The 23443-nt window shown below is 42.3% G+C and overlaps 1 protein-coding gene across 2 annotated transcripts in view; it reads right to left on the bottom strand.

The window, feature by feature from the left end:
* Positions 1 to 23443, bottom strand: part of PTPRM (protein tyrosine phosphatase receptor type M) — a 746511-nt gene that overhangs the window by 155174 nt on the left and 567894 nt on the right. Inside the window, exons 19-20 of one of the 2 annotated variants that reach the window (XM_004385786.3) lie at positions 19162 to 19173; positions 18247 to 18434 (exon numbers count right to left, since the gene is read on the bottom strand). In XM_004385786.3, coding sequence (XP_004385843.1) covers positions 18247 to 18434; positions 19162 to 19173 — 200 coding nt within the window. The remainder of the gene's footprint in view (positions 1 to 18246; positions 18435 to 19161; positions 19174 to 23443) is intronic. The other variant, XM_012558215.1, reaches the window with a different exon arrangement.

The following is a 23443-nucleotide window of genomic DNA, read 5'->3' as shown; positions in this document are numbered from 1 at the left end:
TTCTGTTTCCAACTTGTGCATTCCAGTCACCAGTAATTAACAATGCCCCTTGATTACATGTTTGATCAATTTCAGACTGAAGAAGTTGGTAAAAATCTTCAATTTCCTCATCTTTGGCATTAGTGGTTGGTGTGTAAATTTGAATAACATTTGTATTAACTGGTCTTCCTAGTAGGTATATAAATATTATCCTATCACTGACAGCATTGTACTTCAGGATGGATCTTGATATATTCTTTTTTTACAATGAATGTGACATCATTCCTCTTCAATTTGTCATTCCTGGCATAGAAGACCATATGACTGTCCACTTCAAATGGCCAATACCAGTCCATTTCAGCTCACTAATGCCTAGGATATCAATCCTTATGCATTCCATTTAATTTTTGATGACTTTCAATTTTACTAGATTCCTATTCTGTACAGTCTATGTTCCAATTACTAATGGATGTTTGTAGCTGTTTCTTCTCATTTTGAGTTGTGCCATATCAGCAAATGAAGGTCCTGAAAGTTTGACTCCATCCACGTCATTAAGGTTGACTCTACTTTGAGGAGGCAGCTCTTCCCTAGTTGTATTTTGAGTGCCTTCCAACCTGAGGGGCTCATCTTCAGGCACTATATCAGACAATGTGTCACTGCTATTCATAACGTTTTCACTGGCTAATTTTTTCAGAAAAAATTTTTTTCAGGTCCTTCTTCCTAGTCTGTTTTAGTCTGGAAGTTTCCCTGAAACCTGTCCACCATGGGTAACCCTGCTGGTATTTGAAATACCAGTGACATGGCTTCCAGCATCACAGCAACACACATGCCACCAGTATGACAAACTGACAGATACTTACATTAGAAAAAAGGGAAGATTGAAAATTCATGCATGTAGCATCCCATTTAAGAAGTTTGAAAAAGAAAAGAATAACCCCCTAAAAAGTAAAAAGAAGTTAATGAAGAGCAGAAGTCAAAGAAGAATAAAAAGACAATATTAAAGATCAACAAAGTCAAAACTTACTCTTTTGAAAAGACTAATAAAATTGACAAATCTCTTGCAGGAATAGTCAAGAAAAAAAGATAAAAGGCACAAATAAACAATATTCATTTTGAAAAGGGAAAAAAGGACCATGAGTGCTGACAAATTAAAAAGGTAAAAAGAAAATGTTAACAAATCTATGCCCCTAAATAAAAAACTTAAAGATGAACAAATTCCTATGTAAATATTAACTATCAAAATTAACTCAAGAATGACTAGAAATCCAGAATAGTCCTATAACTATTTAAAAAACTGAATTAGTAATTAAAAAATTGGCCACAAGGAAAACACCAGACGTAGCCAGTTGTACAGGCATGTTCTTCTAAACATTTAAGAAAAAGATAATTAGGATCTTATATGAACTCTTGTAAAAGAATAAAAAAAAAATACAGAATGGCATCCAATTCATTTTATGAAGCAGATACCGTTTTCATTGGAAAATGAGAAAATGAAAATATAAGGATAAATAACAGACTAGTACCAATCATGAACATGGATACTAAAATCAATAGTATTCAAGCAATGTCTAATATATGTCATGACTAAGTTACGCTTATCCCGGGAATAAAGGGTTGGTTCAGTATTACAGTATTAATTATATTAATTAACTCACCAAATTAACGTATTAATCAAGTAATTATTCTGTATCTTAATAAAAAAGCATTCTCTCAAATCCAATAACTATCCATGATAAACAATATTAATAAACCAGGAATGGAAGGAAATTTCCTTAACCAAATCACAACTGATTGTTAATCATTAAAAGCCTTTCCTTTTAAAATCAGGACCTAGACAAGGATGCTCATTAACCTAAGTTTTACTCAACATCGTACTGGAGGGTCTAGCCAAAATATGTAGGGACTAAAAGGAAACAAAACTGTCATTAATGAGAGTTGATATAATTTCTCACAGAAGACTCCAAAATTATCTACAGACAAATGACTGAAATGAAGAGGGCCGAGCAAGGTTTCTGGATGCAAGATCAATATACAAAAGGCAACAGAATAGCTGTACACCTACAATAACCAGAAAATGTAACTTTAAAAAGATATCATTGGCAAAACAAAAAATATACATACTAAAAGATTTTTATGAAGAACATTTTGAAACTTCATTGAAAATATTAAAGACCCGAATAAATGGAGATATACACCATATTAATAGACAGGATGATCTAATATTGTCTAGAAGTCAATTCTCCCAAGCTTCATTAATGAATCTCATGCAATTCCAAACAACATTACACAGGGTTTTTCATGAAACTGACTGTCTAAAATGCCCAAGTTTTCCACGGACAAGCTGATTCTAAAATTACAGAAGTACAGAGCCTAAGTCTTGTCAGTGGATTTTTAAAGAAGGAGAGCAGGTTAGGGGACAGGCAATAAAAGAGCTCATCAAATCAGTAAGGGACAGTGACATCCTAAGAGAAAGGGAGGCAACGGATAGGAATAATTCAAAAAAAAAAAAACTTCAAATGTGCAGTAAACATATGAAAACAAGTTTGGTTTCAAATGGAAACAGTAATGAGAAACTCTTTTCATCTACCAAAAAGGCAAAGATTAAAAAAAAAAAGAAGATGAATTCTCATTTTAGAGATGGTGTGGTGAGGGAAGCATTGTTGCAGAGAGGGACAGTGGGGGCTGACTTGGCGCAACCTTTCCCAAAAGCGACCTGTCGCTATGCAGAAAGCATTGTAAGCATCGTAGGCTGTAAACCAGGAATCCCGCCTTTTGAAATCCATCTTTAGGAAAGAATGGAGGTGAACTGATAGCCGTGTTCACTGCGAAGTTATTTTAAAGAGTGAAAAACGAGAGGGTGTCTACCAACAGTTAAGGGTTCACAAAAATTACCAGATAGTCATAGGGTGAACTATTAAGCAACCATAAAAAGATGAATTTGACTATTTAAAGACATAGGAAATATTTAGGATAGAATATTAAGTGGTAAAATAAGATGTGAAACTATTTCTATTAAGATTCCAATGCATTAAAATATTGGAGAGAAACTCACCGAAAATTAATAGTGGGTTTATGGGTGATTTTTATTGTCTGTTTTTTTTTACTTTACATTTTCCTTAAAATTTTTTTGAAAATTATGTATTGCTTCTAAAGGAAAACAACTATAAATGTTACTAAAAATATAAAATCTGGACTTGGAAATGTTTAAAAACATAACTGTGTTTCATCATTAAAATAGAGAAAAAAATAAAAGCAAGCACCCTCTTTAGGCAGATAAATTATGTTAATTGGGTTTTTACTATAGTCTCTTCTTGTTTCAAGAAGTGAGCTTAAAATACACTTAGTAATCAGCGAAGTAAAATATTTTGGCCATAAAATTGGCAAGGAACTCAAATGCATAATTACCTAAAGCACATAAATACAATACATATAAAAACATATGCTCTATATTTATAATTAACAGTGAATACATTATAATCATTCAGTGTCTCTTGTATAATCTCCCTGAAACAGACAGATAAAAGGTTTTCCACGCCTTTCTAAAGGGCAACAATAGAAGATAAAGGGAGTGAAGGGCATTTTAAATGGATAAGACAATGATCACTGTGGGTGAATTCTAAAGTTTACTGAATTTCAATCATAGACGTAAAGCTACTTTTATTTTCGAAGATGCAGTGGAAGAAACTGGAAAAGTCAGCACGTTCTCCTTTTCAGTGGTATGACTGGTCAAAATCACTATGGGCTTTAGTCCAATACTGTTTTACTCTAAATAATAAACAGAACAATATATGAATTTAAAATTTAAATTTAATTTTAATAAGAATTTAGAAACAAAGCAATTCAAAACATTTAATCCATGTATTTCCTTACTATTCATGATCCCTGGAAACTGGGACAGTGGGCATTAGAACATGACAGAACTATGACCACAAGCACATTTCAGACATTTTGGGGGCTTGATACAAAATGTACAATATCATTGTCATATCCCCTCAACCTAGAGTTCCCAGTGATTTGGAGATGGGGTGGCGGTTAGAAACGAGACTTAGAAGAGGCTGAAATGGGGGGAAGAGAGAGAGGGGAAAAGACAGGAAGGGCACATGGGGGTAGAATGCGCCTTGTTCAGAAATGCTGACTAAAATCCAAACCGGCAATGAAGAAGCAGAGAACTCCACACGGATCCTACGTGATGACGCCCTACCGACCAGGGACGGCTGTGCTGCGCTTCCCACGGGGGTGCCAACGGCCAGTCAGTGTGGTCCACTGGAAAAACGTCCCCTCCCTGAACACCAGTCAATGAAACAGGAAGTACTACTAACAATCCCACAGATATTATCACTTTCCTGCTTTCCGAGCAAGCGCTTGGTCTTTACAACACTTTGAAGTTGCCTCACAGAAGTTGAGTGATTGGGTCAAGGCCCCAGAGTTAGGGGGGCACAGAGAGGGACTAGGACCCAAGTCTTCTGATCCCTCATCCACTGTCCTTTCTACTATACAGTCCTGTTTTTGAAAAAAATAATTGCCTTTTCGGTGGGTTATTTTTTGCATCATTTAGCCAAAGCTGAAAGGTCAGATTCAGTTAACAAGGTTATCGTCATTATATTATCATTTAAAAAAGACTCCAGATCTTCCAGAGAGGATCTTACAGAACATCTTGGGCTTACACAGCTCAGGTTTATGAATTCATTCTCTCCCTCTCCCCACTGCAGGGTTGGCTGGCAGAAACGTCACGCAGCCCAGGGAGGCGGCATACAGAATCCATGACTCTGTAGTGCTGAAGCTTGATTTTAGCTTATAACCGGTCATGGTGGGTTTCAGACGAGCCAGGGGGGCTGAGATCTTCAGAATAATTTTCCCGCATTTCTTGGACAATGAGAACGTGAGCAGGAAAGGATCAACGCTGGAGTGACCTTGCACCACAGAGCTGAGACATTGAGGGAAATTCATAGGCAGCATCTGCTGCTGCTGAGATGGGGAAATGGACCAGAGCTGGCATTGTCGCGGAGCCCCAGGACTGGCTGGGTCCTCTGCCAAAGGGAAAACGCCGTTCAAAGGAAACAAGACAGCACGGAGGAAACAATAACACTCCTGCTCTGAAATCACAAGTCAAATCAATAGAAGACAAAGCGAATTTCCATAGGTCTGTATCTCTTGGTGTCGTATAAAGAACTGACCTGGTACAGTGAAAAGAGTCAACAGATCACGGATTGAATTCTACAACTCATAGCAGAATGGCTTTGGGCAAGTTACAGAAATTCTTGGCGTGTATTTCCTCATCTTTAAACGAGTATGACAATAATGACACAGTAAGTATTAGACAAAGCTGGACTATATGAAGAAGAACATGGTATCAGGATTGGAGGAAGACTAATGGACAACCTGTTTTATGCAGATGACAAAACCTCGCTTGAGGAAAGTGAAGAGGGCTTGAAATACCTACTGATGAAGGTCAAAGACTACAGCCTTCAGTATGGATTACACTTCAACAAAAAGAAAACAAAAATCCTCACAACTGGACCAATAAGCAACATCATGATAAACAGAGAGAAGATTGATGTTGTCAAGGATTCCATTTTACTTGGATCCACAATCACCCATGGAAGCAGCAGTCAGAAAATCAAATGACGTATTGCATTGGGCAAATCTGCTGCAAAAGACCTCTTTAAAGTGTTGAAAAGCAAAAATGTCACCTTAGGGACTAAGGGGTGCCTGATCCAAGTCATATTTTCAATCGCCTCATATGCATGTGAAAGCTGGGCAATGAATAAGGAAGACCGAAAAAGAATTGATGCCTTTAAATTATGCTGTTGGTGAAGAGGGAACAAATCTGTCTTGGAAGAAGTATAGCCAGAATGCTCCTCGGAAGCAAAGATGGTGAGACTTCATCTCATGTACTTTGGACTTGCTACCAGGAGGGACCAGTCCCTGGAGAAGGACATCATGCTTGGTAAAGCAGAAAAAGAGGAAGACCCTCAACAAGATGGACTGACACAGTGGCTGCAAAAACAGGCTTGAACATAGCAGTGACTGTGAGGATGACGCAGGACCGGGCAGTGTTTCATTCTGTTGTACGTAGGGTCGCTGTGAGTCAGAACTGACTCAACGGCACCTAACAACAACGACAGGTACCATTCTCCTCCTCATCAAAGTGCCAGGAGCCAAAAAGGCTCTATGAAAAGTCCACCCCCCAACGAAATACTTCCACAATAACACAAATTACTGTCATGTGCTTTGAAACTGTGTACGTACAATGATAAATGATTTCTTTCAGAATAGTCATGTCATGAAATACACGGAAGTCACACTGAAATAATTCTACCTTATTTCTATTAGGCGTTAAATAAGAAATTTAAAGCAAACATGGACGAAAGATATTTATCCTAAAAAATCTGAGCACATGGTTGGTATCCAGTGAGTAAAATGGTCAGACTGAACCACGTCCACCCTCAGCGTTTCTAAGTGATCGGTATTGGGAGGTTCAAATGGGCCAGAGTAGCTTTTCTGGCTGGACAGCATGAACTCACTCATCCTCCGTGATGATCTGCACCATCTGAAGCTTGTAATTTTTAACGGAGCCCTGGAGGTGCAGTGGTTAAGAGTTTGGCTGCTAACCAAAAGGTCAGCAGTTCAAATCCACCAGCTGTTCCTTGGAAACCCTATGGGGCAGTTCTACTCTGTCCTATAGGGTCGCTATGAGTTGGACTTGACTCCCTGGCAATGGGGTTTTTTTTTTTTTTTTAATGGTTCTGTCTTTAATGTCATTTTCCCTCCTACAGGTACGAGTGTTTAAATACACGCAAATCAATTCAGCAAACATAAAGTATCTTAGATGTAGCAGTGCTTGTCAAATACCTATGGTATAAATCAATTAACGTATTACCTACTATTTTATCAATTAACATATTGCCTAGTATATTATCAGTTAATATGCTGCCTGCTATACAAAGATTTACGATCTTGGAAACGCTATGTCCTGTAGGGTCGCTATGAGTTGGATCGACTTGACGGCAATGGGTTTGTATTATTGGTTTGGAGTCTCTGGGTGGTGTAAATAGTTAACATGCTTATCTGCTAACTGAAAGGTTGGAGGTTAGAGTCCATCAAGAGGCACCTCAGAAGAAAGGCTTGGTGATCTACCTCCAAAATACTAGCTGTTGAAAACCCTAAGGAACACAGTTCCATTCTGACAGACGTAGGGTAGCCATGAGTTGGAGTCAACTCAATGGCAACTGTACTGGTTTGGTATGTTATCAGTTAGTAGACTGTCTGATAGAACATCAGTTAATACGTTGTTGTTGTCACCTGCCTGTATGTTGGCTCCAAGTCATCGCAAACCTATGTATAACAGAACAAAACATTACCCGGTCCTGGGCCATCCTGATAATTGTTAATAAACTGCCTGCTATATTATTCAAACACAGAGCTATAAAACTCTGGAAGGGAATGGTTCGCTCTGATTGGGAGGTCTGGGAAAGTGTCAGAGCAGAAGTCCTGAAGGGAATGTGGCAAATGAAGACAGGGCTGGGGAGCTACCCTGGACAGAGGCTGCAGTGTGCGGCAAGGCCCAGGGACAAGGAGGCACCTGGAGTGCAAGAGAGGAGAGTCATTCAGCATAGCACAGGCGCGGGGCGGGGGGTGGAGAGTGGGGGTCGCTAAAATCCGCCTGAAACAGAGGCTGTGGTCAGTCACGAAGGGCGAGGAGGCCATGCTAAGAAGACTGTTATTGTTTGAAAGAGTCCACAGCAGAGCTTTGGGTATCAGTCAAACGCGATTTAAAAAAAAAAACGTTGTCGTCGAGTCGGTTCCGACTCAAAGCGACCCTACAAGACAGAGTAGAACTGCCCCATAGGGTTTCCAAGGAACAGCTGGTGGATTTGAACTGCTGATGTTTTGGTTAGCAGCTGACTGTTTAACCACCGCGCCCCCAGAGATCTGTTAGGGGGCTCTTAAAGTGCCGCAGGCAAGAGAGGGGAGCCACGCGCTGGGCCAGGGGAGAAGGGATAGGATTGAAACACCAAAACGAGAAAAAACCACTACCGTCAAGTCGATTCCAACTCATAGCGACCCTATAAGATAGAGTAGAACCGCCCCGTAGGGTTTCCAAGGCTGTAAATCTTTACGGAAGCTGACCGCCACATCTTTCTCCTGCGGAGCTGCTGGTGGGTTCGAACACCAATCTTTCGGTTAGCAGCCGAGCACTTTAACCACTGTGCCACCAAGTCTCCTTGATTGAAACACAGTGGGGAGGAAAAGAGTTAGGACTTGTGATCTGCTGATGTGGAGGTGACGGGGAGGGAGGGGCAGTGAGAATTTTGAAACATCAAGTTTGATCTCGTTAGTGACGGTGACCCGTTTAAAGTAATCACAAGGAGGGATGACAGGAGAGTCAGATGAGGTCGGCAGGGGCTAGGACACGGCACGAGCACAGTCCTTCCCGGGCCAGGCCCTCTGCTAACACGTGGCTAAAAACTGCTCAGCTTCTTTCAGATAAAGACAATTCTAGACAGCAGCTTCCAAATGGAAACCAGACAGTTGACTAGAAGTGCTTCAAACAAATTGGAAAACCTCCCCTGAAGTAAGCTATCATCAGAGGGAGGGTGGAGAGTTGTGGAAAAAAGCAATTTTTAATCCCACTTTCTGAGGTTTGTACTTGCACGCACTTTTATTAAGGTGGGCAAAAGGAAGGTGCATGAAACCCAGCAAACACTAAGGGGTCCTGAGAGCAAGCAAGACAAAGTGCGGCATGCAACAAATAAAACGGACGCTTCAGTATTTCTGGTTAAAAAAAATTCAACCAAGCATTCTCGGTAAAAACAACTCTCTCTATCGTATTATTTAAAAACGTGCAGAAACACATCTACCAAGAACGTCTCCAGAAACACACACACAGCTGACTTGCCCCCCAAAGCCTGAAGCATTCTCAAAATTTTGGATAGGAGTTTTTCTCATTTTCTTATGGAGCTGGATCACCACCACCACAAAAATTAAAGGAAAAAACACATCAAAAATCACTTGGCTGCTACAGCCGTGAGAGGCGCAGATGTTGTGATTCTTACTGTGTTTCCAGGGCTTGCCATGCCCCCTCCCCAAATCCCTGTCCTTAGCTTTCAACGGTTTTGTTTTGTTTTGTATCCTGTGGGATAGAAAATAATCTGCACTGATTGTGGCAAATGATTGACTTAGCTGGTGCCTCAGAATACGAAGCAGGAGCTGAAATGTCCATCTGAAAACGGAGGGGGCGGAGCGGAGTGGGGAGCTGTGCCTACCGCCCGCCCCCGCACAGCACAGAGACTCCTGAATCCTGAACCAGCTGTGTTCAGGTGGCGGTTCTACTCCCGAAGTCACACCTTTCATTCCACCTGCCCTCGCCCCATATTCAAAAACCAACAAAGTGGATGCTATGCACAATTCAGTCCCTGGGTGGCGCAAATGGGTTAGTGCCTGGCTACTAACAGAAAGGTTGGAGGTTCAAATCCACCCAGAGGCACCTTTGAAGAAAGGCCTGGTGATCTGCTTCCGAAAGATTACAGCTCTTGAAAATCGTGTGGAGCACAGTCCTACTCTGCAGCACGACCATGGACTCGATTCCATGGCTACTGGGGTTTACACACGATTCTGACTCGTTTTCTAGAAGTATGTCCAATCTTCCCTCTGCCCACGAGCCTCCCACAGGAGGAGACAGGTGCCCAGTGGGCTCCCTCTCACAGCTCTGCTTCTTGGCTGCAGCCGGGCTGTCTGAGGCCCCCTGTCTGGCCTCTAAGGTGGGACATGAGGCCTGACGCCTCTGCAGAGCAAAGGCGGTTTTTGGGGTGCTTGTTAAGTTACACTGGCTACTCTGAGGTGGGTGGCAAGCAAATTAAAAAAAAAAAGGGCGATTTTCTAGGGGCAGGTGAGTTATTTTAATGATAATTCTTTTTTAACTTGACAAAAACTTTGTCAAATATAGACAAAGACATCAAATACAGCATTGTGCTTGTATTTAACACAATCAGCTGTTTTACCTAGAAAAGAAGGGGGGGGATAAAAGATAAGAAAATACACAACTAATTACATTTTAAAATACCTATAAGGAGATAGACATATTTAAAAAATATAGAAGTTCCTCAAAAAGTATCCTAGGCTTTACTTAAGCCCGAAATTTTCGGTACAATCTCTTCAATTCTCCACTTTATATTCAGCTAAAGTAAAAAATTAATCTCCATGTTCAACTACAAAGTTAATCACCAGGGTTTATGTCCTTGAGAAATGCGCATGAAAAAAGTAGGTGGGGCAAGGATAATGCTTCTCTAATCTATTTAGATACTCACACAGGTATGTACACATGTACAGGTATATAGAGAGAGTTGTAGGAGGCAAAGAGTTACTTAGGTTTATGCTAAGTTTCCTCTCTAGTAATTGGAAAATAAACTTCTGTGCCCCGGAGTGCTACTGCTTATCAGCTAATGAAGCAGGACAATCTGTGCTTCTCAGGACGTCTTATTTGGAAGTAGTTTTAAATGGTTGTCCTTCCTTTATCTTAATTTTACAATTATAGCAAAACTTACTCTGTCAGAATTACACGACTGCTTTCCTACTTGAGGTTAATGTCTTTCTGCGTGGATCCTTAAGGCGACTTAGGATCAGTTGCGAATTCTAGAACTCAACAAGGCCCTTTGGGGACTGCAGCGGGAGACAAGCTCAGCGCCCACGCCCGCAGGGTCACCGCGGTGGCGAGAAAGCCTGCCCCCTCGCGGTACCTGCGCACTGCTCTAGCACCGTGGAGCAATTAGGGTTGAAGGGGCGTGCAGCCCTGTCTCATCCCCGTGGGATGGCAGGCGATAAAGGGGGGAAGCCTGCAGGGGTAGGACAGTGAGTCCTCCCTGCTGTGCCCGCGAGGGCGCTCTCCGCTTCCTGCGCACTGAAACTTTCTCCAGGGTTAGCACAGACTCCTCTCTGTCGGGAAAAAGAACCGAGGCCTCATTTCACAGAAGCGTAAACAAACCTACCCTTTCCAGCTGGTCTTCCTCTTGAGATCCCGCAACTACTCTCGGCTGACAACATGCCATTTTCTGTTCAATTTACCATGTTTACTTTTTTATTGTGATTCATGTCTGAGTTGCGTTTGAATCAAATTACTGTATTTCCCTGGTGAGAAGTGCAATACGACTATCTTGTTAGAACAAAATCCAATAAAAAATTTGCACTGAATACTACTCAGTCTCATCCCCACCACATGCCTTCTCTTTTGTTTGGAAACACTCTGTTGCTGCCTGATCAGTGATGCGTCCTTCGGGTGCTCAGGCCCATGGGCAAACATTACTGCCTTGCAAACCATAAAGAATGGGTTGAAACAGAGTCAACCGAGAGAAAGTCACTATTTCAAAAATATTTTACAATCTGGATGACTCGTTTTTCCCCATACACATGGACTGAAGAGGAACAGAAAGACCGTCCTGATAACGACTTTGTGTGAGTCGGAGCAATGACTGGAACCACTCACTGTATTTTATCCCCGGCAACACTTCAGCACTGAACTCGTTCATGGCTCCAACACGTCTTGAAGCCAAACATTCCGTAGCGTTGTTGAACAGGGGCTGGGGCGGTGGCTGTCAGTTACCGTCAAGTAGATTCCGACTCATGGCAACCCCATGTGTGCAGAGTAGAACTGCTCCAGAGGGTTTTCAAGGCCGTGACATCTCGGAAGTCTTTAAGGTGCCTCTGGTAGAGCAATATAATTCAGGTGACACTCTTTCAGTATATAAATTTCCCCTCTCCCTTTTACTTTTTTAGGGATCGGCGATTACCTTGCAAGCAATTCCTGTGTGCCTCCTACAAATAAAGTTTAAAAGTCGAGCTGTTCATTCTCAAAAGATCTCCATCTGAACACAGGAACGAGGCTCGTCTTCTCTGAGCCTGTCTTCTCACGGCCTTCGGGCTGAAGCCTGGCCTTGGTGTGACACGTAACGCCCTCCGCAGTCTGAGCCCTGACCACTGACCCCGCTATGATTTAGCCATACAGAACCATGGCCACCCCCCCGCCCACGCATTCCATTCTGTTGCTTTTTTGTCAATGTTCCTATAGCAATCTACCTGGAATTGACTCTTTCAACCTTCTCCTGGCCTCCTCCTACTCCCCCCGCAGGGAAAGCCATCCTGCTCAGCCCTGCACCCCAGGCTGGCTCAGGGGGGCCCTGGTGGCCTTCAGAGCACCCCACAAACCTCTGTCTGGTGTTTAACAGATGTACTGAAATTGCCCCTTGTCTGATTCTCCCTGTGTGGGCCTCCCGAGGGCAGGGATACGTAGTCTGCTCTGTGTCCCCATATCTAGCACAGGGCAAGGTTCACCAGGTATGTAATACGCTTTCTGTTTTTGGGGGGGGGGTAAGAATATTCTGGGGTCTGCAGTTATACTATTTCTCATTCCTAACATATGAAAATACTATTTTAGAAATAAATATGACAGCATATATTTTAAAATATATAACTTCTTTCCTCAATTTTTAAACTCTTAAGCCACAGAATCAGGTTATTTATTTTTAAGTTACTGTATAACAGGGATTGTCTTAGTTACCTTTGTGGTGGTTGTTATCGTGGGCTGTTGAGTCAATTCCGACTCACAGAGACCCTACAGGACAGAGCAGAACTGCCCCATAGGATTTCCTAGGTTGTAATCTTTACGGGAGCAGATTGCCAGATCTTTTCTCTCATGGAGCTGCTGGTGGGTTTGAAACGTGGACCTTTTGGTTAGCAGTGCTAAGCGCTTTACAATTGTGCCACAAAGACTCCTTCTTAGTTACCTAGGGCTATAACAGAAATACCACAAGCAAGTGGTGTTAAAGAACAGAAATTTATCTTCTCACAGTTCTGGGGACTAAAAGTCCAATGCAGGGTCTTGGCCACATCAGTTCTTTTGTGAGCCTCTCTCCTAGTTCATGATGTCTGCCGGCGATCTCTGTCTCACCCCTGTGTGTCTCAGTGTCTATTCTGCTCTTTTTATAACTCAGACATGGGTTTAGGACCCACCCTGCTCTGGTATGACCTAATTAATATGAAAAAAGAAAACCTCTATTTCCAAAGAGGATCATGTTTACAGGTACAGGGGTCAGGGTTTCAACACATATTTTTGGGGGGATAATTCAATCCCTAACATTCCACCTTTTGCCCCGCCCCCCAAATTCATGTCCTTCCCACTTGCAAAACACCTTCACCCTATCACATCATTCCCAAAAGTCTTATCCATTCCAGCATCAACTCTAAATCCAGAATCTCATCTACAGAATCATCTAAATCAACTATGGGTGAGATCCTGGATGTGTTCCATCTGTGGACCTGCGAAACCTAAAATGCAAGTTATCTTCTTCCAAAGTACAATGGTGGAACAGGCACAGGGAAGATATTTCCATTCCAAAAGGGAGAAATTGGAGGGAAAAAGGGTAACAGGTACTGAGCAAGTCCAAAACTTAGCAGGGCAAATCTCTTCGGCTTTCAAGACTTAATCTTCTGTTCTCTAGGGACATCCGGGTAGGGGTCCCGCCCTCCCACCTGTGGGCATTGGTCATGCTCTCTGGATTCCGGGCTGAGGACCCTAAGCCCTGGGTGTCAGCCCTGCCCACCAAGCCCACTGGGATGATGATCCTACCCCCTTGGATCTGGGCAGCTCTGTTGTCCTCAACTTTGGGCACTGGCCTAATTATCTTGGCCGGATGAACAGCAGGCTACCCTCTCAAACTCAGGGGTGGTGGCCTCATTCTTTGAAACCTAGGTGGTAACCCCACCCTTTGAAACCTCAGGGGCGGAGACTTCACTCTCTGAAACTGAGGAAGCGGTGGCCCTGTCCCTCATGCTCCTTTGACAGTTCTGCTGGCCTCTGAACTGCTCCTGGAATGGTGTCTTGCTTTTCTTGGAGGACAACAGATGCTTGCAACCAAGTATCTCCATTGGCCCAGACAGCTTTCCTTCATATCATCCTGTCTCTGTCCTTATCAGTCTAAGCTGACAGGATCTCTGCTGAGGTTGTTGATTAAATCCACCAGTCAAAGGCCTAATCTCTTTAGCAAAAGATTGTATAGCTATACCCTTGGTGTTAGTTCCAGAGCATGCTCGTCGTTTTTATGATAGAATTTTCCAAATCTTTGAGTCTAATTTCTTTTTGCACAGTTCATTTATAAATCAGTCTCTTTCCTCCCACATTTTACTATAAGCAGTGAGGCGAAACCATGCTGCATCCTCGAAATTTCACTGAGAAATCTCTCAGCTAAACATCCAGGTTCATCGCTTACAAGTTCTACTTTACACAAAACATTCAAACACAATTCAGAGAACTTCTTTACCATTTTATAACAAGGACTGACTTTCTTCCAGTGTCCAATAATATGTTCATTATTTCCTTTTAAATCTTCATCAGAAGCACATTTAACATCCACATTTTTAGCAACATCCTGTTCATGGTGACAGAAACTTTACCCGCAGCTCACAATTCTTGCTGAGCCCTCATCAAATCACCTTTAATGTCCATAATTCTACCAACGGTCTCTTCAAGGCAATCTAGGCTCTTACTATCAAGAGCATCAACGTTTCTCCAGCCTCTATCCATTACCGAATTCCAAAACCACTTTCACATTTTAGGTATTTCTTAGAGCAACCCTTACTCTCTGGTACCAAATTCTGACTTAGTTACCTAGTGCTGCTGTAACAGAATATAAATGGGTGGCTTTAAAGCACAGAAATTTATTTTCTCACAATTCTGGAGGCTAAAAGTCCAAATCAGGGTCTCGGCCATGGTGAGTCCTTCTACATGCCTCTCTCCTAGTTCATGGTTTCTGCTGGCAATCCTTGACATTCCTTGGCATCTGTCTTCTGCCTACGTGTCTCTGTGTCTAGTGTACTCCTTTTATAACTTGGAGTGATTAGGTTGAGGACCCATCTTCCTCTCATATGACCTCATTAACATAGTAAACATTCCTATTTCCAAACATGGTCATATTTACAGGTACAGGGGTTAGGATCTCAACACATATTTTGGGGAGACACAATTCAGTCCATAACAAGAAATTATGATAACATATGATACATGGTAAGGGAATTATATAATCCTAAAGAAGAAATAAAAATGCACTGGCCCCTTTCCCTAAAGTGACTGCCTCAATCTGCCCTCAGAATGCTACGCAGCAGAGATAACACAGATGTACTGAAAGCTCAATGAACAACGATTCTGCTATAAAGAAAATAGTGTGAACTTCTCCTGTTAGATGTTACCATTATAAGTTAGTAAAGTTTTCTCTTTTAATAGCTAACATTTCAAATAAATGCTTATTATATGCCAGATACAATTCTAAGCACTTATAACACATTAAACGATAGAATCCTTACTCAATCCTTCCCATTTTACAGAGAGGAAACCGAGGCCCAGAGAGGTTAGATAACTTGCCCACGGTCACAGAGCTAAGAAATAGCAAGGCCTCTCAGTGTTGACCTGTGAGATGATGCACTGAGTGGACACAGCGCTGCAGTCAGCAAGCACTGCCGCCAGAGCTGGCGTGTGGGAATCTGAAAGCATGCATCCTCCATCCTCATCCAGTATGGTTAAAAGAGGGATGTTTGTTACAGCTCTAAAGACCAGGCGAACTTTCAAATGTAACTGTATAAGGATTTTCCAGATTTGCACTAGAATAAAAACTCCTTGGGGCCTGGGATCTTTTGCTGCATGGTTAATTCCCAGCAGCCTGGCTGGGAAGGTGAGGACATCAGGCTTCAGGTGAGAAGCTCCACAGCAGGCGTCCCTGCCTGTCCCCTACACCCTACGCACTGGTATGTCCACCCACCACCACTGCTCCTCACTTCTCACGTACACTGTCCCACTGTGGTCCTCCTGCCAGCATCTGCATCCCCCGGGAGGGTTGCTGGGGGAGGGGGTACTTGGCGCAAACAGTTAATCATTTAGCTATTAACCGAAAGGTTGGCGGTTCAAATCCACCAAGACACGCCTCAAAAGAAAGGCTTTGTGATACACTTCCGAAAGGTCACAGCCTTGAAAACCCTGTGGAGCACAGTTCTACTCCAACACACATGGGGTTTCCAAGAAACAGAATCGACTCGACGGCAATTTTTTTGGTGTTTTTTGCTTTTTGATTATTCGCAACAGCATTTCCATTCTCTATTTCTCCTCACGGCACTTGGCTGTGTGCCCCCGCTTTCCTCTCTAGTACGTTTTCTTCCTTTGTTTTCCCCTCCCCTCTTCTTCCTTCTTCTCTTTTTAACTGTTAATGGTTTTACTGCTTAAAAGTTTTTACTGTGAAGCAATCCTCTTTGATCCACTAAATATCTAGGATGAGAAAAATGTTTCTTGAAATGCAATTAGTAAATAAACATTTTATTTCACAGTACAACAGCTTTTAATAAAGCATCAGCTATGATCTGCTTAAAATGAGTATAAACTGCTTTAGTTTGTACTTACAAATTATATTTCTTCAGGAGATTGGAATGGGAAATAATTTTTTACATACTTTCAAATATGCATCATCTACAGTGTATTATATGAAGTTCCAAGGCAGATATTTTAAAATAGCCCATGAAAAATTGGACTCAGGTATTTTGTGAATTGTTATTTGAGCATATAACTAATCTCGTTGACATTAACGTCTTTAAACAGTTGAGCACCATCTGCATTCAGAATACTGGGGAGAACTAAGACGTCACCCCTATTCACCAGGCTAATGTTTTCTCAATAACCTAATTTTGTCTTTCATAAGATATCAATGCTTTTGGAAATCTCACCCTTAATCCCATTAATTCCTAAGCCAGCCTTTAAAAGTGCATGAGGGAACATGCAAAGGTAGTCAATTCCACTGAGTTATAAGTTAAACCACCAAAGGTAAATCGAAGAGTTTTAGGGTTGTTAAAATGCAGAACCTTATCTGAAAACATTTTATGGACTTACAGCAAACCCTTGGGGCATGGTTTGGTTCAGTCTCCTTGGCGTTACAGTCTTAGTGAGCAGAGGTGTGTCATTGGCAACGCGCTCGGACGCTAGCAGGTAACAGTGTGTCTGCCTATTTTCTGCTTTCGACCAAAGACCTCCTCTTAGAGGAAGGACAGAGAGACACTGCCAACACCGAACCATGGCCGTGCCAATCACTGTAATGAGTCTCTGGGAACCAAGCTGGGAAAGGCAGTCAAACCCATGGCAGGACAGTACTTGGAACATAAAATGAAGTATCAGACTGTCCCCAAAAGAGGAGAAAGAAGCGGAGCTTGAAACTCATAGGAGTGGAAGGAACTGATTTTAAAAATACTCTAATTCCAAACAAGTTTCCCAACTATGGAGTCCTGGTGGCATAGTGGTTAAGAGATTGGCTGCTAACCATAAAGGCTGGCAATTCAAATCCAATATTTGCTCTTTGGAAACCCTATGAGTAGGAATCGACTCAACAGCAACAAGTTTGTTTCCCACCACCCCAACTATGAGCTAGTCAGGTAGATACAGGACCAAAAACCCATTCTAAGATCTGTAAAGCCACATATCTATATGATCCTATTTTTATTCTGTTGGGTAAGCATACTACTTTATTGTCATCAATGTCTGTGAACCAATTTTCCTAAGGTACTAAAAAGAAATCTAGTACCCTTACCTGGCCACACATGCACACCCACCCCAACCCCTCAATGCTTCTTTGACCCAGACTTCTTCAGCTAAGCCTCTTCAGTTCCTGAGTGACTTTCCAACCAGGTTAGCTAACAGCAGAGGCCTCTATTTTATACACAGTAAGGTAACGTCACCGTTTCCAGAAATGCCCCTGAAAGCTGCCCACACAGAGCCCAGGGCAGCAGCTGTTCTCTGGGCTGGCAGGACAGTGACAGCTGTCACAGGCCTCGACACTAGCCAGTCTCTCTACGTTATTTCATCTCTATCCTGTGACATCACAGGCTGGTCTATAATTTTTTTAAGTGGACAGTTTCTTCCTACAAAATAATTAGATTTACCGTCATACTTAATGACAGGAAAAGCCAAACGAGGTGATTGAAAACAGAGGAGAGAGCCTGGAACGCCTCTGTTTTCACTGCACATTTACGGGAATAAGGCAGAATGTCAAGCTCTCCTTCTCTTTCCACTAAGCGTATGTTACCTCCTCGGTACTGAGTACCACCACACGGAAATGGCTCCATGAACAAGGTACCTGGTTCCTCGTGGCATCCCTCCCGGGGTTGCTTTGGGTGAGCTGGGTACCCCAGTAGCTGGCACCATGTCCAGGAAGGTCGGGGAGGGGCCCAGGTGGCGGGGCAGGGGCTCACCTCATACTCCTCCTTGAAGCCATAGCCTTCAGCACATTTCATCTGGGTGATGTGCTGCAGCAGGTCTGCCACGCGGATGGCCGGATGCAGCTGCCCTGTCTGGTAAGGCACGTCAGCGGGCTCGCGCTTCTTGTAAGTGTGTGACTGCACCACGCTGCTGGTGTCGCTAGCCATGGTGTGGGTTTCATCTGGGAAAAGAAGATCACAGAGAAAGTGAGGGAGAACCAACGGGATGGGATCTGCTTGCTGAGAACGCTAAGGAGCTGTTGTTGGCCGGATCCCCTCAATCTACGGCTGCAATCATCTCTAGGATGACTTTGCAAAAAAGAAAAGTTAAATGTTTAGAAATTTCAATGGGATTGGCAATACCGATTGGGATGAGGCAGAAATCTTTGTTTTTACAAAGCAGTCCAAACGATGTATTGCTTTCACAAAGCTAATTGATAAAAGCCGGTCAGCCTTCTGGTGCTAAGGTTTACGGAAGTTTCAGCCTGAAACTTCATCAAGGCCTGGTGGAAAACCAGTCTTGTGTTCTTCCAAAGATCAGCCTACTCTTTTGTATGATGAAGTAAATAAACTCCATACAAATGTTCTGTGAGCAAATTAAAAGTGCACAAAATGGTTTGGCTTATAAAGGTAGCAATGAAAATGTGGACTTAATACATGAAATCAAAGCAAAGCAAGAAAGAAAAGGGGATCTGGCCTGGGGGTAACATTTTGATGAGTCACTTTGCATGCTCCAGTATCAGAAAGCTCAACAAAATACTGTGGACTACTACGCCACGTGTGGAATGTTCTATGAACTAACATGCAGGCCAACACACAAGAGAGCCAGCTGGCTTTGTCAGGATCTACAGGGTAGACACACACTCCCATCCCTCCACAGCTTTTCCACGGGGCACATGGGGAACTTACCATTGATTGGCACTTTTAAGAAGATACATATCAGGAGAAAAGAGGAGGAGAAAAAGGAAACAGGGAATAAGCAATAGTACTGCGTGAACACTCAGAGGTAGTTTTTATTTTGCACGTAAATACTACAGTTCAGTTTTTCTATTCATCGGTAGTCAGAGGGCAAAGTCTCATTTATTCCATCATATTAGGATGGAGGTATTTAACTTAAGCCCTTGATAACAAAAAGGAGGTTAAAATAGTATCATAATTGCTTTTCATCCCCCATAAACCAAGTAATGACTAAATAAGTCTTATTTGTATTCAATGCATTTTCTCATTTAAATTTCTTGAACAAGTCAACCAAGTTGTACTATAAAATTAATAAGAAAATTTGGTCAAACAAGCCTAAAGAGGCCATCTTTTAATGTAAGACTACTAGTAATTAGATTAATGAACTGCAGCAACTGTGGCTATTAAAATTGTCTTATGCAGGGAAAGTGCTATTAGATAAGAATTCCGCATTCTACAGGTTAACTCATTATAATGCTGAATCCCTTTAGCCGTTTTATGATTGAGGGTGTGTATCCTGAAAATATAATGCGAACGTCACTTGAAATGAGAATATCGTATTGAAATGGATTTCAGGTGTAAAGAACTAAAACATATAAGAAAGGATACATTCACATATATTTTTTATTACAGATTGTTTACCATTAGGGAATTCAGCTATGATTACTGTTTTTTTTTTCCTAACTAAGTTCAGCTCCATAGGAAATTGAGTTCATGGGTCCTTGGCTAGCTGGCCTGGTCTGAACCCTGACTTCTAGCTGCATCGCAAAGCACCTGGGATGCATGGTATGAAAGGTGGCACACAAGTGTGTAGCTGTTGCTGAAATGGCACCTGGATCATTACAAGGTGGCTAAAGACACAAAGACAAAATAAAAGAGGGTGGTAAGTTGAGTTTATGATTTTTTTTTTTCCATTTGGATTTGCTTTGAAATCTAGTAATTCATCTGTCCCCATTGGAACAGTCGCTAAGAAACCTGGACATCTTCGCATCAGATTTGCTCGCTGGCAGCTGCCGAGCGAATAGACTGGGACGCAGGTTCCCTGCTGACGTTCTGAGTCCACAGAGCTTTAGCTGCTCCAGCAGGTAGTTCCTTCTTTATACTAAAATAAATGGAACAGGAATTAGTTTCCCCCCTGTGCCTCTCTCATTCTCTCAGTTTTCTGCTTTTTGGGATGAACATGATTAATATGCCCTCCATTGTGACTGAGCTTCTCAACTTCCCCTTAATCATTTGGGCCTTTCACATGGATATGCCAGCAATCTAGAAATTCTCTGACCCCAGAGGTAGGGGTTCTTGAGTTCTGAATCCAGAGCTAAAACCCCTGTCACTGCTCCAGGGAATCCTTCCCACTGCCTCATGACACCTCGGCATCCTCACCAGTGTGGGACACACCGTAAAGCATTTAAACACTGCCAGGTCCATCTCAGAAAAGAGCACGGTCATCTGGTACACACATACCCAAGAGGGACGAGGTCTCTTGTGCAATGTCCTTCAGGAAATTGTTGCCTATGTTATTAGAAGGAGCCTTGGTGGTGCAGTCGTTAAAGTGCTTGGCTGCTAACCAAAAGGTTGGTGGTTCCAACCCCCCAGCTGCTCTGCGGGGGAAAGATGTGGCAGTCTGCTTGTGTACGGGGGAAAGATGTGGCAGTCTGCTTGTGTACGGGGGAAAGATGTGGCAGTCTGCTTGTGTACGGGGGAAAGATGTGGCAGTCTGCTTGTGTAAAGATTTATAGCAGTTCTATTCTGTCCTTCAGGGTCACTACGAGTTGGAATCGACTTGATGGCAGTGGGTTTGGTTTTTTAGTTTTGAATATTATTAGAAATTCTTGATTCTACTGAAATTAGTGATTGATAAATTTCCTCTGACTTCCTAAAAAGAAATTTTACTGATAAAATATCATTCGTGATTAATTTTCTATATTTGTTAAAAAACTACCCATCGACATTTTAAAAAATACGTCTTCTAAGAGGAAACCAGAAATAAAGCTTCTCACTAAAAGTTCTGACAGATTTCTAAGAACTGAAAATTATTTCTGTCTATATTCTTCAATGAACTATCTTGAATTTTTAACAAGCTAGCTAAAAAAATCTTGAATTGAAACGGATGCTAGATTTTTGAGGAGAGGGAGTTTATATATACATATTCTCCCCCTGCCCCCCGCAAGAAAATGAGGTAAAGGCATACTAAAGCCCACACCTCCGGGCTGCTGTCAAGCATGTGAGAATAGAAAGGGCTGGCGCCTGGAGGATTTAACCAACCGTGCTGACTTCCAGTCACAACAAAACAGTCCTTCCCGTCTTAAAGTAAATCATGACTAGTACTACCCCCAAAGAGAAAACCTGGTGGCGCAGTGGTTAAGAGCTACGTCTGCTGACCAAAAGGTCAGCAGTTACAAACCACCAGGTGCTCCCTGGAAACCCTATGAGGCAGTTCTACTCTGTCCTATAGGGTCACTATGAGTCAGAATCGACTCGATGGCAGCAACCGGGTTTATCCCCAAAGAGTGCCAGTGCAGATACACAGCTTATCTCCTCCCCGTGCTTCCATGTGAAAACCTCACTAATCCTTATTACACTATATACAGATTCGCATTGCACAAGTCATATGTCAGGAATACAGATCCCAAGCACCAGCATCTGTTGCACTGATACACACATAAGCTATGCATGATAATGATTATTTATCAAGGCAGCTGACTTGTTTTTCACTATGAACATCACTTTTGCTACTTGAATTGTCTGTTCAAGTGATTCTCTCTCAGTAAAGAAGCCTACCCAACTTTAAACGATGTCATTAGTGTTTTAACAACAAAGCAGTGACTTGAAAATAAATGATGTTTGTATAATAGGCTTATTGTAATCCTGCTGTGAAATCTGAACACTTCCTTCCCTTTGACAATGTATGTCTCAGTCCTCCTCTCCCACGGCCCCCCCAAGGTCAGAACATCTAGGGACCTGCAAATGAGTGCCACAGCAAGCAAAGAAATTGCGCGTCTTTGCCGATCGGATGATTCTCCAAATGTCATCTGCATGTAGATTACACCCTTTTGGTGCTGAAGACTAGCCTGTTCCCCTCACTCATCAAAAGAATAAAATTGCAGTATTCTTTCCCTTATAGTTGCTATTAAAAGATGGGGGGGGGGTAGTGGGCTTTGCTAGTAAGCCCTCAAAATGAAGCAAATCCTGTTTAATGTCCATTTTTAAACTTCTGAGTGCATTTTTTCAGCAGGCAAATTTACTTAATCCCAGATAACACCAAAAGGGGGAAAAAAATCTCCCCCTAAACAAAAATCATCGCAACCTAGAGAACAGAGAAGCACAGGTGGGAAAAACACGTTGCAAAGATACAAACCCTAGTAAAGAGCGTTAGGAAAAGAAGCTGAATGACTGAGGTGGAACTCTCGCCACAGTGCACTGTTATCGACCTTGCAGTTGATTTTGTTGTGCTCCTTTTCGGTAAGGTTAGTGGTAGAAAGAGAACACAGGCCATGATACACTTGGGTTATTTATGCGTCCCGGATGCAAGAGCAGCTCATGCTGATTTTGTTACCAGAGCCAGGTAATGCCATTTCTCTTCACCCTTCTTATATTGGGCAAACAGGATTTTTTTTTTCTTTAACCCACTGCTGGGAACATTTCATACTTTAAATGCATTCTGCTCCACTGGGCTAACATTTAATTTCATTTCTAGTGACATCTGACACAGAATAAACCAGATGATTATAAAGTGCCATTATGTCATTTCGCTATTCAAAAACGTCAGCTCCTTTGAGATGCCACTGTGTGACAGACACTTCTGAAAGCTGGGTGGTGCCCAGAGGGGCTCCGAGGATGGGTAGGTAGGGGGCCAAAACGCTACTCTGACATTTTTTCTGCATGACATTTGGCATAATTAGAAAAATGCTATTTTTGAAATTGAAGTTTTTAGTGCTTAGCAGTAAGTGAAAATACTGAGGAACTATTTTCACTTTTCTGACTATCATGTTGGGAAGAATTCAGCTCTGAGAAGTAAGAGCTGCCAACTGAGTGAGCACACACTGTGTTTTCCCACGTGATCAGGCCTAACTCCAGATTCTAAACAGAGAAAGGGGCACTACTGGAGCTGGGACTGTTTGTTGGAACCTTTGGGTCATCCCCAACATACATGCAGCAAACCCTTCTTACCAGTGGAGACTGTTTTAGCGAAAGCCTTTTTCTCCCCGCCCCCACCCCCGCCTTGTCTTTTCCCTTG

This window comes from Trichechus manatus, unplaced genomic scaffold, assembly GCF_000243295.1.
Source record: "Trichechus manatus latirostris isolate Lorelei unplaced genomic scaffold, TriManLat1.0 scaffold00146, whole genome shotgun sequence".
Lineage (NCBI taxonomy): Eukaryota > Metazoa > Chordata > Mammalia > Sirenia > Trichechidae > Trichechus > Trichechus manatus.
The sequence above is the reverse complement of the archived record's forward strand: the minus strand, read 5'-3'. Positions and strand labels throughout refer to the sequence as shown.